We start from the raw sequence: 23,915 nt of genomic DNA, 5'->3' as shown, positions 1-23,915 counted from the left end.
TATTTTGATGTAATCTATACCGATTATTTGTCTCTGGAACGATTCAATATCATTTGTCGCATTAAGTATCCTCTGAATATCATCAGATAGTTTTACGTCTGTCTCGTGCGGAATATTTCCCCATTTACAGGTTGGTTCATCAATCTCCACTTCATATCTTAATATTTTATAACAAAGTTCAACTGTGAAATCATCCATATTCGGAAGTGTTTCCATTAAATCTATTTCGTCTTTCGAAAGCACAAAATGAAAATCGTGACGGGTGTATCTAATATGTAACCATTTTGGTGTAACGTGTTCCTTTAATATTACTTTCATCATTTTAGGGAACATTCTTGTCACAATCAGTACAAGTGCTGTAAATAAAACAACTATTTGAATCCTTCATCTGGATTTACAACATGACAAAGTTACATGCAGATGCCCTTGAAAATAGCCAAAAGGTCATTCAAATTTTCTAAACGGTACAACAGATACGAGGGTTTATGATTGTTTAAGAAGCGAGTCCTGCACGAGTGTGTATCAGAATTACTAAAACTGGACGATAGAAAGAGCAAATTATACACGTACATATAAAACACTGTTTTAATATTCATAATAACCCATGTGTTCATTAAAAAGAAACAGAAGACAAATGAACAAATTGATTAATAAATTGGTTTTGAAATTGATGTTCATTAAATGCAAGAATGTACACTCTGAGTTGAGTCACACAGGATGGCGTAGACCACTTTGAAAAGCTTAAGATATCACATATAAAGACACAATTAAGTAAAATGACTGATTTTACTTCAATATTTGAATTAAATTCATTTAATTTGTTTGATCCACTCTTCTTCCGATCATTTTTAGGAATCAAAGAGTACACAAAAGTATCGTATGCAAGTTTTTGCCAAAATATTTTATAAAAGATTTTCAAAAACATTGTCCCTTAGCCGTAAATATATTTTTAACAATCCAACTTATATAGTATATAGGGAAAGTATTGTACATTACCTCATACATTCATATTCAAATATATGTCTAGAATTATAAATGGAACATTTGAAAAGTTGCTTTAAAGGTCAATTCATTTACTCCACTTCCTTTTGTTTACTTTATTATCATATATTTAACATTTGACCTAATAGACAATTTTTCAATTACTGACGAAAATGTTCTGAAATTAATTGACAGAGTTAGTATACTACATGGTTGATAAATATATACTGCAAAAAGGAGGCGGAAGATACCTACTGGTCATTCAAACTCAAAAATCGAAGACAAACTTGCAACGTCATGGCAAAAAATACTGAAACGTCGATAAGACAAACAACAGTTGACAAAATAACACAGAAAGCTACAAATTGAGCAGCACAAACATGACCAAAACCAGGGTTGATCTCCGATGCTCTGGAAGGGTGAGCAGATCCTGTCCACATGTGTAATCCGTAATGCTGCTCATGTAAGTACACAAGCATTTGTTAATAAATCTGGGATGTCACATTGTGATTAAGAGGACTGGATTGTTGGTACTACAATTGTAACATATTCGTGGTCATCTGTCACACAGATAACTTCCGCTTAACTTATTTAGGATTATTTTATTTGGCCTTGCAGATATTTTGATTCGATAGAGTGCCAGTGGTGAGTTTATCTAGACAAATGCACGTCTATCGTAACAAACTGATAAGCCTGGTAACTTCGATAAGTTTTTTTTTAAAGAGCTACAATGACATTAGAAGAGCGACTATTACATGTATAAGCACCTGTGGTGCACTCTTGTGTTTGCATGATTTAAGTTGCATAATTACAGTATTTATTTGGGAGTATAATTTGAGTTAATAAACTATTTTCAGAAATAGACGCATCAATTCATTATATTTTTAACTTAATACAAAGCTATCAGATTAACCTTGCATTGGAGTCAAGCATCCTCTCTTTTCATGTTTCCCTCTTTTATTCTCCATACTGTTATCCTGCAAAATCATAAATGACAAAATAAAAACCACTTTTCTGGTTATGTTAATGGCAATAATTATTTAATGAATATTGTACGTTTGATAATTCAGCACATGACACCAAAGACAAATTGAGAAACACAGTCGTTTATGTTTATTCATATATTTGTGCTTGTCTTTTCTATGTGTTCTTCTATATGGTTTATTTAATTCAGACAATACTATTACTTTAGAAAAATTATGTAAGTTTATAAAAATAATACAGGTCAGTCCTCCAAGTTAAGTTACGTTTGTTCACACATGTGCATGTTTATATATTGATATGTGTAATTGTAGGATATATATTTTCTCTGTAACTTCATTCTACAATACAAGGACACATATCATCAAGCAAGACGGCGACGGCGCAAATTATCGATCTATTACAAGTGTAGATAATGTGTCGTTATTATTGGATTCAACACATCTTATCAGAGGCTATCGATGAGTTTACTTGGCCGAAGTACTCACAAACTTAATAAAGGCCGAAGGAATTTATGTTAAATTTGTGAGTACATACGCAGTTTAAACATCTACTACCACGTGAAAAATGTGTTAAATTCTCCCAATTCTCTTTTTTTTTGTCGTTCGCAATATAATGGAATTGTGTGCGACTGTCATACAAGTGAGAGGTTTAGTTAGCTATAAAACCAGGTTTAATCCACCATTTTCTACATAGTACCAAGTCAGGAATATTACAGTTGTTATCCATTCGTTTGATAAGTTTGAGCTTTTGATTTTGCCATTTGATTAGGGACTTTCCGCGTTTTGAATTTTCCTCGGAGTTTGGTATTTTTGTTATTTTACCTTTTTCACCTTTTAAGGAAACCGGCATTACCATTCATATGTATAGCGCATGACTATATCCCAGTGAAATCGACAAAGTTTTTACATTAATAACATTTTTTCCGTTAACATGGTCTGTCGAAGGGTAAATCATGGGAAGAAATTTTACCAGTTTAGAGTGTTTTGTTTTGTCTTGATGCATGATGTTTGGTTTGATTTTTAAAGTGTTTGTTCATTCGTATAATCACAAGATTAAACTCGTAAAATCAGTCGTTTCTATCTATTTATACGCACATCATAAATCCAAAACAAACATTAAGCGTACTGCTTTAAACTAAAACATTTATAAATATCAGTTGTATGGCAGCATGGGTAACGACTCTATACCTTACAAAAATGAGAAGATGTGGTGATTGGCTATCCATTTCATGAAGACAGTATAAAAAAGAAAAGAGATGTTCTTCAGTCATTACGGAAACCTATTACATGACTTGTCCTGTTTAAATCATTTAGTCTCGTTCGATAACTTACAGTTCCTTAAGATACTTAAGTTAAAGATATTAGATATAAGTACGTTAAAATTTAAAATATGTACTTTTACAAAAATGGAAGACTTACCCTTTAATGTTATGCTTAAGTACAAAGAGAAAAAATTCATTACAGCTATTTTTATCATATCACTATGTCTTTTTACTTACTGTGAAAAATCGTTGGTTTCTCCTTCTATTTGAAATGGGGAAAAAATAAAATGATTTCATTTTTAAAACCCAAAACATTCAGTTTTTCTTCAAGCCTTTAAAAACTATACTTACTTCAAATAGTTGCTGATGGTTTCTTCACAAAATATAACATTTTACACATTTATATATCACTCTCCTGTATTCACAATTATTCTATATTAACGTAAAATGTGAAATCAAAACTAATTAAGCTATGTCATGCATATGCAGCCGGGGTCATTTATAACTATTTCTTTATTAAGATAAAGATAAATCAACTGACATTTTTATTACCTACATAAGTATGTTTTACAATTTTTCAAGTGTTTGTTTTATAATATCTCCGTATCAAATTTTTAATGATGTGTTTATAAATGTTGACTGCTTTACCTGATGTATTTCATTTCATTTCATAACGATTATCAAGAGTCATTCTCTGTCGTCACCAAAGAAAATGAGAAATGCATACTCTAAGATTTCCTTTATTTATATATCAGGGGTTTGTTATGGTGAACTGACAACAAAAATAATATCCATTTCGAAATTTGAAATGTTTGTGGGCATGGAAACAACTAATTTTTTATTAGAATTACGTCAACCCATCTTTTCCCATTTTGTGGCATAAACTTATATTTACACTTTGAAGTATTTGATATGCTGTATTCTTGATTTATGTGTTTGTGTTTAATAAGAGAAATTTATTTGAAATATTTGGGGTTTTAGGGTTTTTCTTTATTTAAAAGATGTATTTTTTATTTATTTTAATGTTATTTGCTAAATATTAACAGGTTGATTCATGCACTTATTTCATATCAAATTATTAGTTCTGTTCAAACAATAACAAATTTACACATTTCAATGCTTCACTAAGTCAATGATAATTAAATATAAGCATATGAATATTGGAGATTTTCGCCTTGAAATGACCTTGCTCTGTTGACTTTTCCATATATCTCCAGATCAAACAAAACATTTATACATTTTGTATGCAAGTTGTTGGAAACTGGGTGCATGGTGAATGACTCAATATCAAGCGTTCAAAGAATTACCTTTTCTGCCTACACAGGTGTGGCCATTGCCATAGTAACCCACACCATCAAAACTTTTTTTTTCGATAACTTGATACAATGGAAAAGACAAAACGAATCAAAATACCAAATGTTCGCCTTTGATATTTGAATTTGATCAACTTGTTCAAAGGAATACTAAAAAAAAATTGTACTGATCAAATTTTTATCATTGCCATTTTTCTTTTGATTTTTTTCTTTCTTCTTTCACTTGAAACTCTTTGTGTGCAGGCATTATTTGTCGCATTCCAACTATGGCTTACTACTTCCAAAGGTCGATTCTTCTTGGTAATTCTTTTTTAAGATTTTCGTACATTTAACATTTTCAGCTTCGTTGATTTCCTTTAATTCTTCTTTATCAACGACCTATTTTTCTAAAATATTCCCTATTCTCCTCTGCTCAGCCTTGAGACTTTTTCTTTTCGTTTTGTATTCTTCGTCTTCAATCCAAAAATGAAAACAACATTTAATAAATTTCGTATCGAAGCGCTTCATCAGGAACGTTTAAAGCAAAATAATTACATTACATTATGTTTCAAGAGAATCCGTTAGTTTGATTGGCTAACAACAATCCCGCGTCATTCAAAACTTAAACTGCATATCAAAATGAAATGTTACATTCGTCATGACACGTGCTTCCACAAAGAAGTGCACAGGTAAATAAAAGAAAAAACTTGATAAAACTTTTTTTTCATGGTCTTAGCATAAAAATCTAATTATAAGAAATGAATGCTTCTTTTAGTAATTTCATAGGGTTGTAAAAGTGTTGATCGTGCACACATTTTTAAAATGAAACGCTTTCGCGCTTCATATAAAATATGCTTCGGTCAACACTTTTACACCCCAATAAAATTTCAAAAAGAAGCATTCATTTCTTAAATATCGAAAGCCAAGGATGTATAAAAGCCGAAAATTTAAAGAACTATATATCACAAAAAAGAACCTTTAAAAAAGGTCAACCTAGCCTGAGGGGGTTGAAACCTTAGTTTCTCGATAATTTTTCATTTTGTAAACGGACGGTTTAACTGATGACCTTTATGATCCTTGGTAATGCATTTCAGACAGATATGACATTCCACTGGAACTTGTCCTGCTTGAAGGGACTAGGCAGACGCCATTATAGTTATGAATAATTGCACCTTGTATTTCTTCCTTGGTCCTTTATTTTAACGCAATACAAATATATGTTGAAATATATTTTTTACATTTTCTGTAATCTACAGATATTTTTTTTCATTTTAAATAAATGTTAAAGCCATGTGTAAGAAAATATTCCTTAAAAGTCGACATAAAAGGAATATTGAATCGCTGTAAAGCAGTAAAACTTTTCATTTTCGATATTTATTAGAACTAATATAGTAATTCAGTGATTAGAATAGTCAACTTCAAACGTTCAAAAAAGGAATTCAGTAATTAATACTTTTAAAACACATTTTTTTCTAGGAACAACTGACAAATAAAATTAAAATTTGATGAGATAAGATAATTTTAGAAAATATTCAATAAAGTTTTCGAGAAACTGACTTGCATTCTATAGATAGTTTTTTAACAAATTACTTTACAATTACTTCAGGGAAAGGTTTCGATGACTATATATGGGGTCTTGGATTTGGGTTCACAGTATATAGAATGGTGGACCGAGAACAAAGAAAAGGGATTAATCATGTTATTGGTGTTCAAAATTTCTAAATTCACAAAATAGAGAATCATGGGCACATAAAATAAAGGAGAGGGAAAAATTGCCCGTAAAAATAAAGACTACAAACATATAGACACAACCCCATCCAGACCATCATATATCTTTACTCCATTCAACCTCTGGTATCTCAATATATTTTTGACAAATGTCTCGTTCATATTCATACTCATCTTTAAGTAATTCCGTTGTGTTTTTTAAATATGTAATCCCAGATTCCACTGAACTTATCAAATACGTGATCCATTTTCGAAACGTATTTCAATCTTGACTTAAATGCACAGTGCCGTTGCAGCATATGTGTACTTTGCGTTTCTACCAATAGTTTGGCTTATTTTTAAACGGATCACTAAACTGTAACTACATAAAGATAAACTCAAACCGCAATGTGGATATATGTTGGCAAGTTTTGATATTTATCCAAAAAGATTTATAGGAAGGAAAGTCTTAATTTAAACCATATGTATGTTAAATGGAAAATTATAGATTGTCTTTCTGAAACAAATTCGTTAGATTTTTTGACATCATCCGATGCAAAATTTCCAATAAAAATGTTAAATTTGCAAATTTGATATTTGAAAATATTCTTGTTCATACTTTTTTTTCACACCCATGACATTTAAAATAATGAACATCTGTTTATTTCAGAAAATGTGAATAAATATGTATTTCAACGGTTATTCATATAGCGTAACAATACATGATCAAGGAAGAAATACAAAGTGAATTTATTTATAACTAAAATGGCGTCTGCTCAGTCCGTACAAAGAGGACAAGTTCCAGTGGAATATCATTTCTGTTGACTATTCTATTCACTGCATAACAATATTCTTTCTGAAAAAGATCGAGAACGAAAAGGTTTATGGCAATGCTGCGATTCAATGCTTCTTTTATTTCAACTTTTTGGGAGGATATTGTCAAACCTCAAGATTTAAAATGATGAATAAATGTATATCACAGAAAATGCACACAAAACAAATTACAACGGATATTTGTATTGCGTAAAATACAGGATAAGGGAAGAAATACAAAGTGCAATTATCTATAATGGCGACTGCCCAGTCCCTAAAAACAGGACAAGCTCCAGTTGAATGTCATTTTTGTAAGGGAGGAACTAAAATTCGATGGAAATGTTTAAATTGTGACGTGTCAATGTGTAATCGGTGTAAGGACAACGTTCATTCAAAGTTAAAAATTGATAGTCAGCACGTTGTGGTTGATATTAAAGAGTTAGGAAAACATGGAAAAATTGAAGATGCATTCCCCTTTAGTGAAGTTAAATGTAACGAACATAAAGGGCAGGTGTGTTGTCTATTTTGTAAAACATGCAGACTATTAATCTGTCCAAAATGCATGGTCAAAGTTCACAACGGTCATCAGTTGATTGAAGACGAAGAATACAATAAAAAAAGAGAAAATCTAAAGGCTGAGCAGATGAGAATAGAGGAGATTTTATATAATTTGGTCATTGATAAAGAAAAATTGACGAAGATGAAGGAAGCTGAAAATGATAAATATGCGATAATGAAAAAAGAAATTCTTGCCCAGAAGAATCGGCTTTTGGAAGAATTAAGTCATAGATGGAAATCGATAAGTAATGCCATTGAACAAAAAGAGTTTCAAGTTGAAGAAGAAATGAAACAAATTCAAATGAGAAATGGCAACGTTAAAAATTTGATTACTACTAAAGATTTTGGGTATTTCTTTGAACAAGTTGATAAAATTCAAACATCAGGGGAAAAAGCAATGCCACCTACAGGTAGCTTTAACGTAAGCAGCATGCCAACGTATATTCCAGGAAAAATCGTAAAGTTATATGCAGAACAACCAGGCAACATTGAATTCAAAATATCAAACGAGTGCACTACAGATCTAAAACATATTCATTACATTGCTGTTTGTTCTGACGGTACCATATGGATTGCCGATAATGTATCAGCAAAATTACAGCATGTCAAACTTGAGGGTAAATCTGAAGTTATTTCAAATTTAAACATAGAAATATTCGGACTAGCTGCCACTGTCTCAAACGATGCCCTTATTGCAACTATAGGGAAAAAACTAAAAATAGTAAGTTCCAAGACAGGACAGATAACAGATTCCATTTATGCGGAAAGCTCATTGTTTCCAAGTTCCATCCATATTACCAAAGACGGAAAAATTATCTAAGGGACCATTACTGATGGCACAATTTTCCCTGCTACAGGCAGACGAACTGTAATTGTGATGAACCATGAGGGAAAACGTCTTAGGGAGTATGAATTTGACCGCCGCAATAAACCATTATTCACTGTTCCAATGTATATCACCAGTACCAATAGTGGTGATATATTTGTAGTGGACAAGGTGGATGCTACCAATAGAGGCAGAGTAGTAATTTTAGACCGATTAGGAGATATCATACAAATATATACCGGTCAACCTGATTTTGAAATGGAGCGGAAACCGTTTAATCCAAGAGACCTGATAGTTACACCTTCTGATACCATTATAGTTGCTGATATAAACAATAATACTTTGCATTGTCTTAACTATGACAGGCAAATAATAACTTATTATGATATGAGTACCATTGGAATTAAATTTCCGCATAGCCTTGGTCTATTATCATCTGGAACTATCTTTGTAGGTTGTATCACCGTGGCTGGCAGAAAACACGCTACAAAGGCCAACATTTTTGAGTTGGAATATTCAGAAATCGAATACTAATATTTTATCATGTGACAGTCTGGATATGGCGGTTAATTCATCCAAGCTTTTTTAATACTCACTGATTTTATAATTATTCAATGCGGGTTTTTTTTTTATAATAGAAGAAAGATTTCTAACGAACTGACAAATTGGCTAAGTGAGAGAAGGAAACCTACAAAAATGGCGGAAAAAAAAACACTAGCCGCATGATAATTTGTCTAAGTAGGACTCTTGGGCGCATTGTTATGTCAAAAAATGTTGTGCATTGTATATATTAATCGAGGATATTATGTTACTAAATTTACATACAAAGTGTTATGTGTTCAAACACTTCCACACAGTTGACCAATAAGAATCATTTTCAGTCCCACTTTCTGTTAAAATATCCGAAATGAAAGAGGCATTCAGACAATATGTGTTCACACCTAATATGGGGCGAAAGTTTAACTAGCTCAAATTTCCGATGAAAGACTTGTCGTTATATATTAACTGTTTGCAAAACTTTGACATTTTTGGAATACTAATGATTTTCAATCCAAGGAATCGAGTTTGACTTCAGCGCTCATCTCAATATTAGAATATATGACAAACAACGAGACGATTTCAGTTTTGATATGATACATTTTTCTCACCTAATCAACAATAGACCAATTTCACCCGCATATGGATACACATTTTTCAACTCATACGATAATCAAGAGCTTGCAGCTGCTACTCAAACTTTGTAGAACGTCATAGGTGTATGAGCAAAAGATTGATGAACCAGGAATTTGTCAACGAGCGTCTCGTACTTTTTCTCAAAACGTTCATCGGAAAAAACATAACATGAGTACCATTGGAACTAAATTTCCGCATAACCATGTTCTATTACCATGTGCAACTATTTTCGTGGGTTGTATCAGCGTAGTAAACACGCTACAAAGGCCAACATTTTTTAGTTGGATTATTTAGGAATCTCGTACTGGTATTTTATTATGTAGCAGTCTGGATATTGTGGTTAAGGTGGTACCATTCATCACCTTACTAAAACTAATTTTGCTCGTTTAATTTTCATAAAATTTTGACAAAATATTTACTTTGACCCTTATAGAAGTTTGACAAATACCAATTTTGATCATTGAAAAGCTTAATATTTCCTTAACAATAGAACTTGATTAAAACGTTCAGCTAATGTTTACAGAGTTATCTCCCTGTAGTGTTATGTACCACCTTAATTAATCCAATCGTTTAATAATACTCAATGACTTCAAAAGTATTCAATGAATTTTTCTTAATGCATAAGGAAAATTTAGGATAGGTAAACTACTTCACATATGGCGTTTTACGCACACAAAAATGGCGACAATTTACAAAAAAAAAGTGCCACTTCTTGAAACATTTCCCCACAGTTGTCCGATAAGAAGTTTTTCTGTCACACTTTCTGCCAAAATATCCGAAACTGAAGAGCTGTTTAGACAGTCTGTATATTTTGGACAGAAACTCTTCATTCACACCTATTGAGTTAAGAACGTTTGCCTAGTTCATACGCTCCGATTGAAATCTCTTTCGTTTTAGGCATAAAAACGAATTTGAAAAACAATGGTGTTGTGCAAACCTAATGAGAAACTTTCTTTACCAAACATTTGTCTTAAAACTTGCTTTGAAATGTTACTTAGATCTACATTTTATGAATAAATCCTATAGGTTTACACGTATACTCTAACCCCAGTTCGACCTCCCCAAATTATACTTTAAAAGAGAGGCGAAAGATACCAAAAGGGACATCCAAACTCATAAGTCGAAATTAAACTGTCAACGCCATATAAAAAAAAAGAAAAAAACCAAAACACAAACACAAACACAAACAGTATACAAAAGACAACTTAAAAAACGAAAAACTGAGCAACACGAACCCCACCAAAAACCGCGGGTTAACTCAGGTGTTCTGGAAGGTTTAGCAGATCCTGCTCCGCATGTGGCAATGTTAAAATCCTCGAACCTGCCACAAAAGAAGAACTGAGTAAAAGCAATAAGTTTCCAATTCTTTGTGTTGGAGACCGTATCACTACGACTATTGTCAACATATGTTGGATCTTACATCCACGTCGTTTGGCCTCTAGTTGACAGCTGTCTCATTGGCTATCATACAACATCTTCTCATTTTTAGTTATTCAAATTAAAAGTATCATTTATGTATTTAGAAATAAAATATATTTTACACAATTGACAGAAAGTTTAATAGTTTTAACTTCAAAACATAATCAAAATAATATATTGAGGGATATGTCCTAATAATAACTAAATTTAGTACGAATTTGAGTTTGTTTATTGATTTGAAAAGCTTTAAACAAATTGTTAGTTATTCTGCACAGTTATTACAATATGTTGGTTTTTTAAATTTTCTATGGCGATGATGTCAAACTTCTGACCGTCAAATTAGAACAATAGACGTCTTCTCTTGAAGCAGTTATCAAAAATAAAGTTGGAACTCTAATCTTTATTAATTTCGACCTGTAAATCTAAAAAATTAAAGAAACTAAGTTTTTAATTCCCTCAGGAAAAATTTACATTGTATAGATTTTGGCTATTTTGTATGTCCTTTCTGGTCATATAGCTCTTCAACTTTAGGTCATTACCCCCCTTTGGTTTCTAATATTCGGATGTGAGCGTTCTTGATGAAGGTGATTAAAGAACAGGGGCTTCGGACGCATGAAATTTATAAAGTGTTGTTTTCATTTTTTAGATTTGAATTGTTTTATGTTTTGTCATATCTGGACCTTTTATGGCTTGCTGTGCTAAGCGTGTTTTCTCATAGTTAGAGGTCATTCACTGAAATATTGTGGCTTACATCCACGTTATTTTGACTCTGGTAATACAAGATTGAACTGAACCGATTGACTAAATTCCAGTCTCCACCATGGTTACAAATTATGGAAACGACAACGATAAAAGCAATTGTCAATCAGTTTTATGTTCTATGGAAAAGGAAGATTTTATGACACATACATGTTTTACTACTTATTTATATTAAAAAAAAATGTAATGAAACTTGTGACAAACATTTTGAATTTTTGGCACAAAATATTAGATCAAATATCCATACAACGAGATCCTTTCCTATAATTTATATTTCAGAAAGAAAAAAATATATTGGAATAACTGTGCATGATAATGACAGCTTGATTAAATCAAATAAGAAATTAAATTCATACATATAGAAGATCAAACTAGTAACTCTTTCTGGGCATTGCTGAAATATTTTTAGAAAATGCCTTGTTTTCGTTTATTTGCAGAAATATGCAAATTATATGCAAATGAGCTATTCCTTGCTGCTGGTTCCTATTGACAACAATTAAGCTAAGATAGGGGATCATGGGAGAGGTGGTTGATTTTGGGTGGCTGGGTGGATTGCTGCCCTCGTGTTGTTCAACTGGTGCAAATAGCGTCAATGTTGACGATTTTCGTCCTATTTCCTGACCTGGAAGACCCAAGGATGCTTTTGATGTAGCTCAGTGTGGTCTGCATGTAGAGTAGACCCCAGTGAACATCCGATGAGTCCAAAATGCAACAATTTTTTTACCTAATACTGACCGGCTTGTAACCACAGATTGGTTGATATGATTAGTATGATTTTATAATGCGCTTTCTGCTGTTTATTTTTTTCAAATAAAAGTACTATAAGTATAGAAAGTATAAATTCGAATTATCGATGATCATATAATCCACAGAAAATAGAGGTCTTTTTCTCTATCACAGTAACAATATAGGTGTGCACCAGAAGCAGAAAAAATGCCTTAAAGGAAAAATTCGCGATTATTTACTTATAGTTTAAATATGTTCATTATAACATAATATACATATTCACAAAGTTTTATCGCGATATATGCAGTTATAAAGAAGAAAAACAATAACTGATTTATTTTTTATTGACTTCTTCCTGTAGTACGCGACGTTTTCTCCTGGTATTGCATGTCGGGATTTAAAGTACAATCATTTAAAGTCTTGGTCTTTAATCATATTTTAATGTAATTATAAGCGCGCCGGTGACTAATTTTGATAGCTAATTACCATCCGATAGTCAGAAAATAGAATGAACAAACATGCAACTTTTTACATTCATGAGATAAAATTTTCTATATTTACCGTATACATTTCAATTTATTTTTGTTTAAAGCACAAAAAGTAAATCTTTTTTTTTTTTTTTTAATATTTGCTTTTTCCGAAGGATATAGTGAACAAATAAAAGTATAACTAAACTGTAAAGACAATATATAGGTGTACGCTTATTGACCTTTTACTATCTACGCTAGGACTAGGTATATACGATGTGTGTATTATTCTCTGGCAATACTCGAAGAAGGCTTGTAAAAAGGTATAAGGTCATTTACAGATTGGCAATTAGCCGGGATTCTAGGGCACACCGTTCCAGGTGTGACTGTCAATTCGAATGGATTTTAAGACAGAAGGTCGAGTTTAATACACAAAGTTAAAATACATATTAAAGGTGGAGGCAAATACAAATAGATCGCTGTGGAATATTACATTATATTTAGGGTTAGGTCCGTTGTTAACCGAATCATTATTTTGAACATGTATTTCATATACTTGTAGGATGAATGAATCCGATGTTATAAAAATTACAAATAATGTTCAAATTTATAAATCTGAAGAAGAAGTTAAAATCAAAATGTTTTTTTTTTTTTTATTTGGTTAGTTGAAAAAACGAAGAAATAATCTTGGGAATACTAATAATCAAAAGTTATGATAAGAATATATCATTTACTGATCATAACGAAAAAATTGGTGTATCCAAAGCGTTATGATTTACCTCATACGGTTACAAAATGTACGGAAACACTCTTATCTAAATATTTGAAATCTTGGTAGGTGTTACCTGGCCAAAAGGTGTTTAATCAATATCGGAAACCATCTAAAGTCAACTTTGCCCATGTAGAATGGAACCGAAAAAATACATAGTTCGGCTGAAACGTGTTGTTTTATATTATTTAATGCTAGAAAACGTTTGTGGTTTGTATATAAGACAGACTGAAAGAATTGGATTTTCAATGTGCTTTATGTCTTGTACCTTTGCAGGACTTGTACATGTCATTCATATTCTTCAGTAGGACACATTATTCCCACTTTAAACAGACAAGAATACTCCTTAATACCGGACAAGCAGTAGTATTTTAAAATTTCTGTGATTTAATACCAAGTTTAATAAAACCACCAAAATAAATTTGATACTCAATATGTTTCCTTGAAAATAAACATATTCTCATTCGGTCTAAAAATAAAATATGAAATTGGTATACAGAACATTCAGAAGTGTGAATGTCATAAAATCTGGTTATATCAGAAAAAGGTTTTGAACGCCATTATAAACGTGGACCTGTATACGTAAGACCTCATGGGACGACACCTTATCATATACAGGTTATTAACATGTAGCTCTGTAATGCCTGGAAATGTCAAAGTAAATCACTACCTATACAGTATAGAATGTACCATGTGAAAGAAATTTTCACGATTGTAAAGTATGACCATTCATGATTTAAGAGGGGTCCAGGGTGGGGTCAATGATTTAAATTCTGACATAATTTTTTTCTCAACTTATATCACTAAACTAAACAAAAAAAAATACATACAGGAAAAAAACTCTTGTAGATTCATAGAATACTCCTTGATATCGGCTACAGTACTTAGTGGACAAGCAGTATTTTTAAATTTCGATGATTTAATAGAATAGATATTGAACCCCAATATATAATATAAACCAGTATATACGTGAAAGGTTATGGGACAGTACCTTACCATATGCAGGTAATATACATGTAGCTCCGCTGTAATACCCACAAATGTCAAGGTAAATCATTACCTATACAGAATATACCATGTCACAGGAATTATCACGATTGTAAAGCATCACCAGTCATCTTTTAAGATGTGTCCTATGTGTACCCCACCTATGGTTTAAATTCTGACTAAACATTTTTTGTTCAACTTTAATCATTAAACTAAAAATTTAGTTTTTAAATTACGTCCAGGAACTATTTTTTTGTTGTTGTAAATTTACGTTTTTCAACTGGTACTTTCGATAGAAGGGAGTAACGTTAGAATCATAAATTGACTCTACAATAAAACAATGTATACCCCCCTCCCCCAAAAAAGAAAAAAAAGATGAACGGTAAGTAATATTAAAATATTTTTTTGTTGCTAACCAGATATATGTATATATATATATGTCTCTGAGTTAACCCAATAAAAATGACAGCAATAAAATGGAAATATATTCATGGTGTGTATACAATGCAACTGCGGCTATGCACTTTTTCTAGGGAGTTGAATAACCACTATAATAGCCACAGCGTACATGCACATTTTATTAAATGACTCCTTCCATCATTTCAACCAAGAATGACAATTATATGTGAAATGCTATAGTTGGTGAGACTTTATTTTCTACCAGATGTGTGTATTTTTCATATTTATATACCAAATGTGTGCATTTTCCCCCTGAAACATTCGAGAAAATTTTAGTATATCCGTTCCTATTATGAACAGAAATATGTTACATTTGTGTAATTTATATGCTTATTTTCTCTCTTATTTTTAACATATATTTAAAAATGTTATAGTTCCGTAACTTTCTATCTGTATAAACCAATGATCGACAAGTGCATACATTTTTGGGAAATGAATATATATATAGGCTATGTTTCAAATTTTCCATAATTAATGACGACTAGTATATCTTGACATTTTTCCAAATTTTACCGTAGGAAGTATCTAAATAGATTTTATTTCCTCAAATTTTTAGCTAAATTATTTAGATTTTCATCAATATCATTCTTTTCACCAGAAATGTCATTCATAAACAAGTGGTAGTAAAATTGTATACACGTATGAGTTTTGCAATGACTAGTATTATATCACTGTGGGACTCAAGACAAAAAATATACAAATGATGTATATTACATCTGAGAGTTTTTAAATGGAAAGTTCCAAGTTTCCGGCCGTGTACACTGATACACTCAGAAGTGAAGCGATGAATGAACCTGCATTATGTAATTGTGTAATAAAGAGTTTTTTTTAGCCCGACAGGAAATCGCTTGAATACCTGGACGTGTCACCTCACAATACCTGTAGCAATAATTCCTTTATCCATGCTGATGATCAAATTAGAGAAGGACAGACTTGAATAAATGTATTGCATAAAAGACTTATGACCAAATTAGATTTTTGAAAAACAATTTTATACGGAACCCCGCTCGTTAATTATGACTTTAGATATAGAGAAAATCCATAAATTTAAAGTAAATTGCTCTAAAGTAATTCTCCTATATATTTACTTGTTTCATTAACTTAGTAAAAATAAAAGTTTAAAAACGACAGACCATACATATGGTTATTTAAGAAACAAATAATGTCCAATCGGCCGACTTTTCCGACTCTTAAACCTTTTTTGAAACATTGTTCCGTATCAAGTTAGTTTAAAAAGTTTACAACCATGTTTGGTATAATTCTTTTTTTAGGATCCGACAAACTGTGATTGCCTTTGTCATTCCCTTGTCGGTTAAAACAACCGCACGCCTGACAAGTGATTTCGACACTGAAATACGACTACGTCAGTCCCTGCTTGTTTTGGTACTTTGTGGTTTATAGATATCACAGAAAATGAACAATCTCAATTTAAAATTGATGCTGATCTCTTATCTAGGGGAATAAAACGTTAATATTAATGAATTTGTGCTTTTTTTATTCACAATGAACATAATATATTTTTTTCATTTTTTTTTTTGCAAAGTTTCCCTTCAAACTCTTAATAGGCGTTCGCTAAGGATATGTTGTTAATTTTACTTAGTTTTTTTCGTAAAGGGGGAAGTTTTTTATGTATTATGTATTATTAAATTATCATGCCCGCGTCACACCCAAGTCGTTTTCACTACGTTCTGTAAAATGTAGCCGAACAGGCATCAAACTGTGCGAACGGAGTGGACGTAGTAGCAACTTTTAACGATCTGTTTACGAACTTCATTAGCTGGTTTGATTAGGAATGGTACTCTAGAACTTTAAACCTGTTAAAAATTTTCGCCGACCATCCCATCCTAAAATAAAACAGAGTGGCAACTTCTTTTAACCGAGATGGACGTACCACGAACGGAATTGCCGTACTGCCATGGGAACGTACTAGGGACTTGCTATGACGTGGTGTGGTCGGGCGTCTATTGGGTGTACGTGTGCTCACAAACCGAGTCCCGTTCAAACACGGACCCAACTCGACCACATTACGTCCTTGGTGCGTCTTTATTCCGTCTAAATACTATCACAACAAAATAACAAGTTCGAACAAGATAGCAATACTTTTCAACACAGTCCTTAACGTTCGTACGTAGTAGGTTCTCTGTATTGCGTTCTTATGTCTTTCTTTAAACGTACACGTGTACACTAAGTATGCAGTACAATAAAAAAAGGTTTGGTATAAAACAAGGCCGTTTTCTTACTAGTGTGACCTTTGGTTACTTATATGTATGGAACGCCACAGCTGTCTTATGTGGAACTCTGATATTACTTTATGTTGTTTTATTATTACTTGATGATATTTTGTCTTTACTTAATACGGTTTTGACATTACGTTATGATGTTTTGATATAACTCAATATGGAATAGTCATTACTTAATGATATTTCGATATTACACGATATGGTTTCGTATTGACTTGATATAGTTTTGTCATTACTCAATATGGTTTTGTCATTACTCGATGTGGTTTCACCATTATTTAATGTGGTTGTGTCATTACGCAATGTGGTTTTAACATTACTTGATGTGAATTTGACTTAACGTTATGTAGTTGTTTCATTACATGATGTGGTTTTGTTATTTTGTAATGATGATTTGCCTATTCTTTATATGGTTTTAACATTACGTAATGATGTTTCAAAATTTGACGATTTTACACTACATGATGTGTTTGTTTCATTATTTGATGTGGTCCTGTCATTCTTTGATGTGGTTATCCCATTACTTGATGAGGTAAAATCACGTGACCAATTCGGAAAAACCTGTTCTATTTTTAGATAGATTTCCATGTTGTATGTGCCTTGGATGAGTGTGGCCATCCATCGAATAAGAGTTCGGGTTACTGTTTGAGTTAAACTTTGAGTTAGTCTTCGATTTCGAATGCAAGTCATTATTAGAATTAAAGTTTTAGTTAGCATTGAGTTTCGAGTTGGACTTCGAGTTTGAGTCACATTTAAAGGTAGAGTTCTAGTTACAACATTAAATTTGAGTCACTTTTTGAAGTAGAGTTTGAGTAAGATTCGAATTTAAGTCTCATTTAGATTAATTAAGATTATGAGTTGAAATTCGAGCTATCTTATATGAGTTCGTAATTGAATTTTCTATCGCGGAACAAGGACTCTTGCTCGGGCTTCCGAAAAGAGGGCTCCGGGGTATGCGTACAAAAGATAAATAATGTTACAGTATACAAAACGCAACATAGAAGTTGAAATAAAGCTAGATATGGTGTGATTGATAATGAGACAACTATCCACCAGAGTTTAAATGCAGTGGATGTAAGAAATCATCTATAGGCAACCGTACAGCCTTCAACACACCGTATAGTCAGCTACAAAAGGCCACCATGCACCATGTGAAAAAAATCAAACGAAAAAACAAACGGTCTTATTTATAAATAAAAAATCTACAAAAAAAAAATGACACACATTTATACAACGACAACAATTGAACTTCCTGCTCCTGACTTGGGACAGGTACATAACGAAAGTGCACGTGGCGGAGTTTAACATGTATGTGAGCGCTAAATCCTAACCTTACATCGGACTGTTACAGTTGTGTAACAGCACAACACGAGAAAAAATGTAAACTAGACAAAGTGATGCCCCCGCACTCAACTCATTTAACTGCTTATACCCCCAAAATGACAAAAAAAAGTTCAATTATCTCCCAAAAAGAGCAAACGATAATAAAAATAAAAACCCTGACCACATGCACACCTTCAATATATGTACAAACAGCCAGCAGAGTGAAAACTTCCTAGCATTCAAATTATAGGAGGAGTTATCTCGAAACGCTCTTCTCATGCAAGTAAATTTCCCAAAAAGTTACCGTGAAAGTTCAACTATCTCCCAAAAGATCAAATATTAATAAACATTAAACCCTGACCACATGCACACCTTCAATATATGTACAAACAGACAGTAAAGAGAAAACTTCCTAGGATTCAAACTGTAGGAGGAGTTATGCGGACTATATACCCATAATAGGACGGACAGACGGACGGACGGACAGGGGTAAAACAATATGCCTCCCAACTTTCAGTCGCGGTGGCATACGAAACAGTTTCATTTGGCTGATTCAATAGATCGGTAAGACTGGGTAATATAAATCCATCGGGGTGATCTCGGATGCTCCAGAAAGGCACCCGTCGTGTTATTCGAGAAAGTACAAACCCAGTGATTTGGTTTTATTTGGTAGTTTACATTCAAGGAAAAGATGACAGTATTATGGTTACGACTACTGGAACATGTCCGTCGTCACATGTGAAACAGATATTCCAAAAAGTTTATTTTTCAATTAGTGCGAGGTAGATCAGGGAATTCAATTGATTACAAATAAAAGATTGATATTCGTATAAGTTCAAATGATCATTTACGCTAAAAAAAAATCTGAGAATTCTTATTTTATAGTATTGATGCTTTGTCGCTTAGTCCGAGCCCCCCTCCCCCGTTTACCTGTAACTTTAGTGTGAGTTGATTTGAAGTGTTTCATTTGTTAACAATAAAGTTCAAGTCTTTTGATTTGTGTCGAGCCTGCGACATCAATGTAGCGGCAGTGAGACACAACAAACCTATATTTCGTCGTCGATAGTGGCGTCGGCGTCTCCATCTCCATTTTTTTTTTATTTCTATTGAGTTTAACCTTTCATTATACATGTTACTAAACATGTATGCCATCATAATTTTGTACTTTTAGAATATCATACTGTATTTGTTTACCTCGACTATTGTATCTGTATTTATATTGTATGTTTCTCTGTAAACTTGTATTTAGTTTTTAGAGAATAAAGTATCTATGTATCTATCTATAGATCGTTAGGTTTCTAGTTTTTTACATTTTTCATTTCGGGACCTTTTATAGCTTACTATAGAGTATGGGTTTTGCTCATTGTTGAAAACCATACAGTTTTGTTTTAGTTAAATAAAACCGAATTAAACTGTTTTGATATGATAAATTTGTAAACCTCCATGAAGTGTTTTCAAACTTGTATAGGGGTTATTCCTCAATTTCATGAAAAAGCATCTACAGAAAAACATTTTTTTTTTAATTTTTTTTTTACCGATAAATGTATAGATAAATGTACAGCCGATCAACATGACGCTTTTACACTTACATCAGCAATATCAGGCGAGACACATGGTTCCGTGGAATATTTTACAAATTTATTACAAAAATACTGCTTCCGTTTGAGAAATTAGAATAAAAACAACAGGACCAAGTGGTTTGGGGATATCCTAATTATGTCCGAAATACTGTAAACTTTTTAATACTTTTTTTCTTATTATTTTCTGCCGTTCCCCCTTTTTCATACCAAATAACTCTGAACAACCACTCGAACTTTAATTTGAACTTTAACTCAATGGATAGCGATACCCATCCAAAGCACATTAAACAAACGATATATTGAAATCTGTTTAAAAAAAGAACATATTTTTTTACAAATTGGTCACGTGGTTTTACCTCATCAAGTAATGGGATAACCACATCAAAGAATGACAGGACCACATCAAATAATGAAACAAACACATCATGTAGTGTAAAATCGTCAAATTTTGAAACATCTTTGCGTAATGTTAAAACCATATAAAGAATAGGGTAAGGCAAATCATCATTACGAAATAACAAAACCACATCATGTAATGAAACAACTACATAACGTTAAGTCACATTCACATCAAGTAATGTTAAAACCACATTGACTAATGACACAACCACATTAAATAATGGTGAAACCACATCGAGTAATGACAAAACCATATTGAGTAATGGCAAAACTATATCAAGTCAATACGAAACCATATCGTGTAATATCGAAATATCATTAAGTAATGACTATTCCATATTGAGTTATATCAAAACATCATTACGTAATGTCAAAACCATATTAAGTAAAGACAAAATATCATCAAGTAATAATAAAACAACATAAAGTAATATCAGAGTTCCACATAAGACAGCTGTGGCGTTCCATATATATGCCCAGAAATAACGTGGATAACATTGCAGCTCATAACATTCGAATGTAGGTTTCGTAAAATTTGTATTGCAAACATACCCAGGGTGCAATGAGATGGTAGAGCAAGAGAGAAGAAGGAGAAGATCAACATGAGTACAATGAGATAATAGAGCACGAGAGAAGAAGGAGAAGATCAACATGAGTACAATGAGATGGTAGGGCAAGAGAGAAGAAGGAGAAGATCAACATGAGTACAATGAGATGGTAGAGCAAGAGAGAAGAAGAAGAAAATCAACATGAGTACAATGAGATGGTAGAGCAAGAGAGAAGAAGGAGAAGATCAACATGAGTACAATGAGATGGTAGAGCAAGAGAGAAGAAGAAGAAAATCAACATGAGTACAATGAGATAATAGAGCACGAGAGAAGAAGGAGAAGATCAAGAACATGTTGGGTAAGGAATTTGTAGCAAATATAGAGTTATATCAAAACATCATTACGTAATGTCAAAACCATATTAAGTAAAGACAAAATATCATCAAGTAATAATAAAACAACATAAAGTAATATCAGAGTTCCACATAAGACAGCTGTGGCGTTCCATATATATGCCCAGAAATAACGTGGATAACATTGCAGCTCATAACATTCGAATGTAGGTTTCGTAAAATTTGTATTGCAAACATACCCAGGGTGCAATGAGATGGTAGAGCAAGAGAGAAGAAGGAGAAGATCAACATGAGTACAATGAGATAATAGAGCACGAGAGAAGAAGGAGAAGATCAACATGAGTACAATGAGATAATAGAGCACGAGAGAAGAAGGAGAAGATCAACATGAGTACAATGAGATGTTAGAGCAAGAGAGAAGAAGAAGAAAATCAACATGAGTACAATGAGATGGTAGAGCAAGAGAGAAGAAGGAGAAGATCAACATGAGTACAATGAGATGGTAGAGCAAGAGAGAAGAAGAAGAAAATCAACATGAGTACAATGAGATAATAGAGCACGAGAGAAGAAGAAGAAAATCAACATGAGTACAATGAGATGGTAGAGCAAGAGAGAAGAAGGAGAAGATCAACATGAGTACAATGAGATGGTAGAGCAAGAGAGAAGAAGAAGAAAATCAACATGAGTACAATGAGATAATAGAGCACGAGAGAAGAAGGAGAAGATCAAGAACATGTTGGGTAAGGAATTTGTAAAAACCGGAGAGAAGATTAGCAATATGACATTTTCATCAGATAATGAATGAGAAGCTCCGCTTGGATGGTCAGGAGTCATTGAGAATAAGGACTGACAGAAACGAGGCTTTTTATAACCGTCAATCCATAACGTGATAATAATTATGTTCTAAAGTTAAACTGTCTGTGACCGAGTTGAAAAAAAATTAAGTTTTAAGAATAGGGAGATGTTGTATGATTGCCAATGAGACAACTATCCTCAAGAGTTCAAATGAAGTGGATGTAAACAATTATAGACAACCGTACGGCCTTCAACGATAAGAAAAACCAATACCGTATAGTCGACTCCAATAGGCCCGACATGAAAAATGTGAAACAATATAAACGAGAAAACCAACGGACTAATTTATAACAAAATTGATTTTGTTAGAACGGATTTCGAATTATAAGGAACGAAGTAGAACTAGTTACTAACCGGTTTAAATGGGCTACAGCTAGACAAGCTTGCACTACTTGGAAACGCTGTCTCCATGAGGTAAACGGGCAATTTTACCCGATCTGAATGGGATATAAACGGACTGCAGACGTGATCAAGACGAGATGGACGCATCAAAACCTGTTTAGGAACCAACTAGGGTCGCATTATACTGAGCCAGTGTCCGGTCAAAGCTATATGCTTATTAGTCAGACCTAAACCCGTTTTACGTTTTATTATGGATCGGACGTGTTAAGATCTAGTTTGGTGTGACTGAAGCTTAACGCTAGCAAAAATTCATTTATACTTTTTGACTGGAAGCCATACATCACACTTATAAACAAATCAAACTTTCCATTTTCTGCATTGTGAAGATTTTTGTCTCATAGTTGAATAAATAAGAACTATTACATTGTTTTAAGTTTTCAAATATCACTTTTGTTACCTTTTTCCCTTGTTATGACAACATTTATTTTGGGGACTGTTGTTTTAATCCAATTTTGACGCCTAACATATTTGACCAGGTGAAAGTAATAAGACACCTGTAGTGTAATGTAGTCACCTGCAATTTTATTGTCATCACTTGATATGTGCGAATGTATTGATTTCCCATAGTGTCCATAATTTGAATATATAATGAAATGCGGCCGTCTTGGAAATTAGATCAGCGTCATATTAAAATATATTTTGTTAGGACCTTCATATCATCATGCATGTGCAATGTCTTTTTGAATGCATATAGTTTATTAAGTATAGAATTTGCAGTCAAACAATCTTTCCCTAAACCATCAATGATTTATATAACTTAATTGTTCAGTCACCGAGTTTCGTACTTATGGGATACATATCATTTACCTATTATGGTTATATAGGCAACACAAAATGTTTCTATTGTTTTTCTGAATAGTTTGGTGTTTTTTTGTTTTACATTGCTCAAGATCATATCCTTTGTCCAGTTTATCATTTTCCTGTATGAAATCATCTATAAGATATACAATTCAACAGCCGATGTGAAGAGAATATATGAAATATATTGGAGGGTCTGGATGGGGTTAATATATTAATTATAGAATAACAGAATT

The 23,915-nt window shown here is 32.6% G+C and overlaps 2 protein-coding genes across 2 annotated transcripts; both read left to right on the top strand.

Moving 5' to 3' along the window:
* Positions 1-6,991: 6,991 nt before the first annotated feature.
* Positions 6,992-8,419, top strand: LOC127720681 (E3 ubiquitin-protein ligase Trim36-like). Its single transcript, XM_052227402.1, has one exon. It carries the CDS (start codon positions 7,295-7,297, stop codon positions 8,414-8,416), a length of 1,122 nt encoding a protein of 373 aa, XP_052083362.1. The 5' UTR covers positions 6,992-7,294; the 3' UTR covers positions 8,417-8,419.
* Positions 8,417-10,110, top strand: LOC127719304 (uncharacterized; the record flags this gene model as incomplete). The annotated part of the gene is made up of 1 exon (XM_052225317.1): positions 8,417-10,110. A coding segment is annotated over one exon (540 nt), but the record flags the coding sequence as incomplete, so codon positions are not given.
* Positions 10,111-23,915: the final 13,805 nt, after the last annotated feature.

This window comes from Mytilus californianus, unplaced genomic scaffold (assembly GCF_021869535.1).
Source record: "Mytilus californianus isolate M0D057914Y unplaced genomic scaffold, xbMytCali1.0.p SCAF_11, whole genome shotgun sequence".
In the NCBI taxonomy this organism is placed as follows: Eukaryota; Metazoa; Mollusca; class Bivalvia; order Mytilida; family Mytilidae; genus Mytilus; species Mytilus californianus.
The sequence above is the reverse complement of the archived record's forward strand: the minus strand, read 5'-3'. Positions and strand labels throughout refer to the sequence as shown.

What these genes read in the sequence shown, in the direction of transcription:
- LOC127720681 (XM_052227402.1), top strand. Translation starts at nt 7,295, where the DNA reads ATGGCGACTGCCCAGTCCCTAAAAACAGGACAAGCTCCAGTTGAATGT.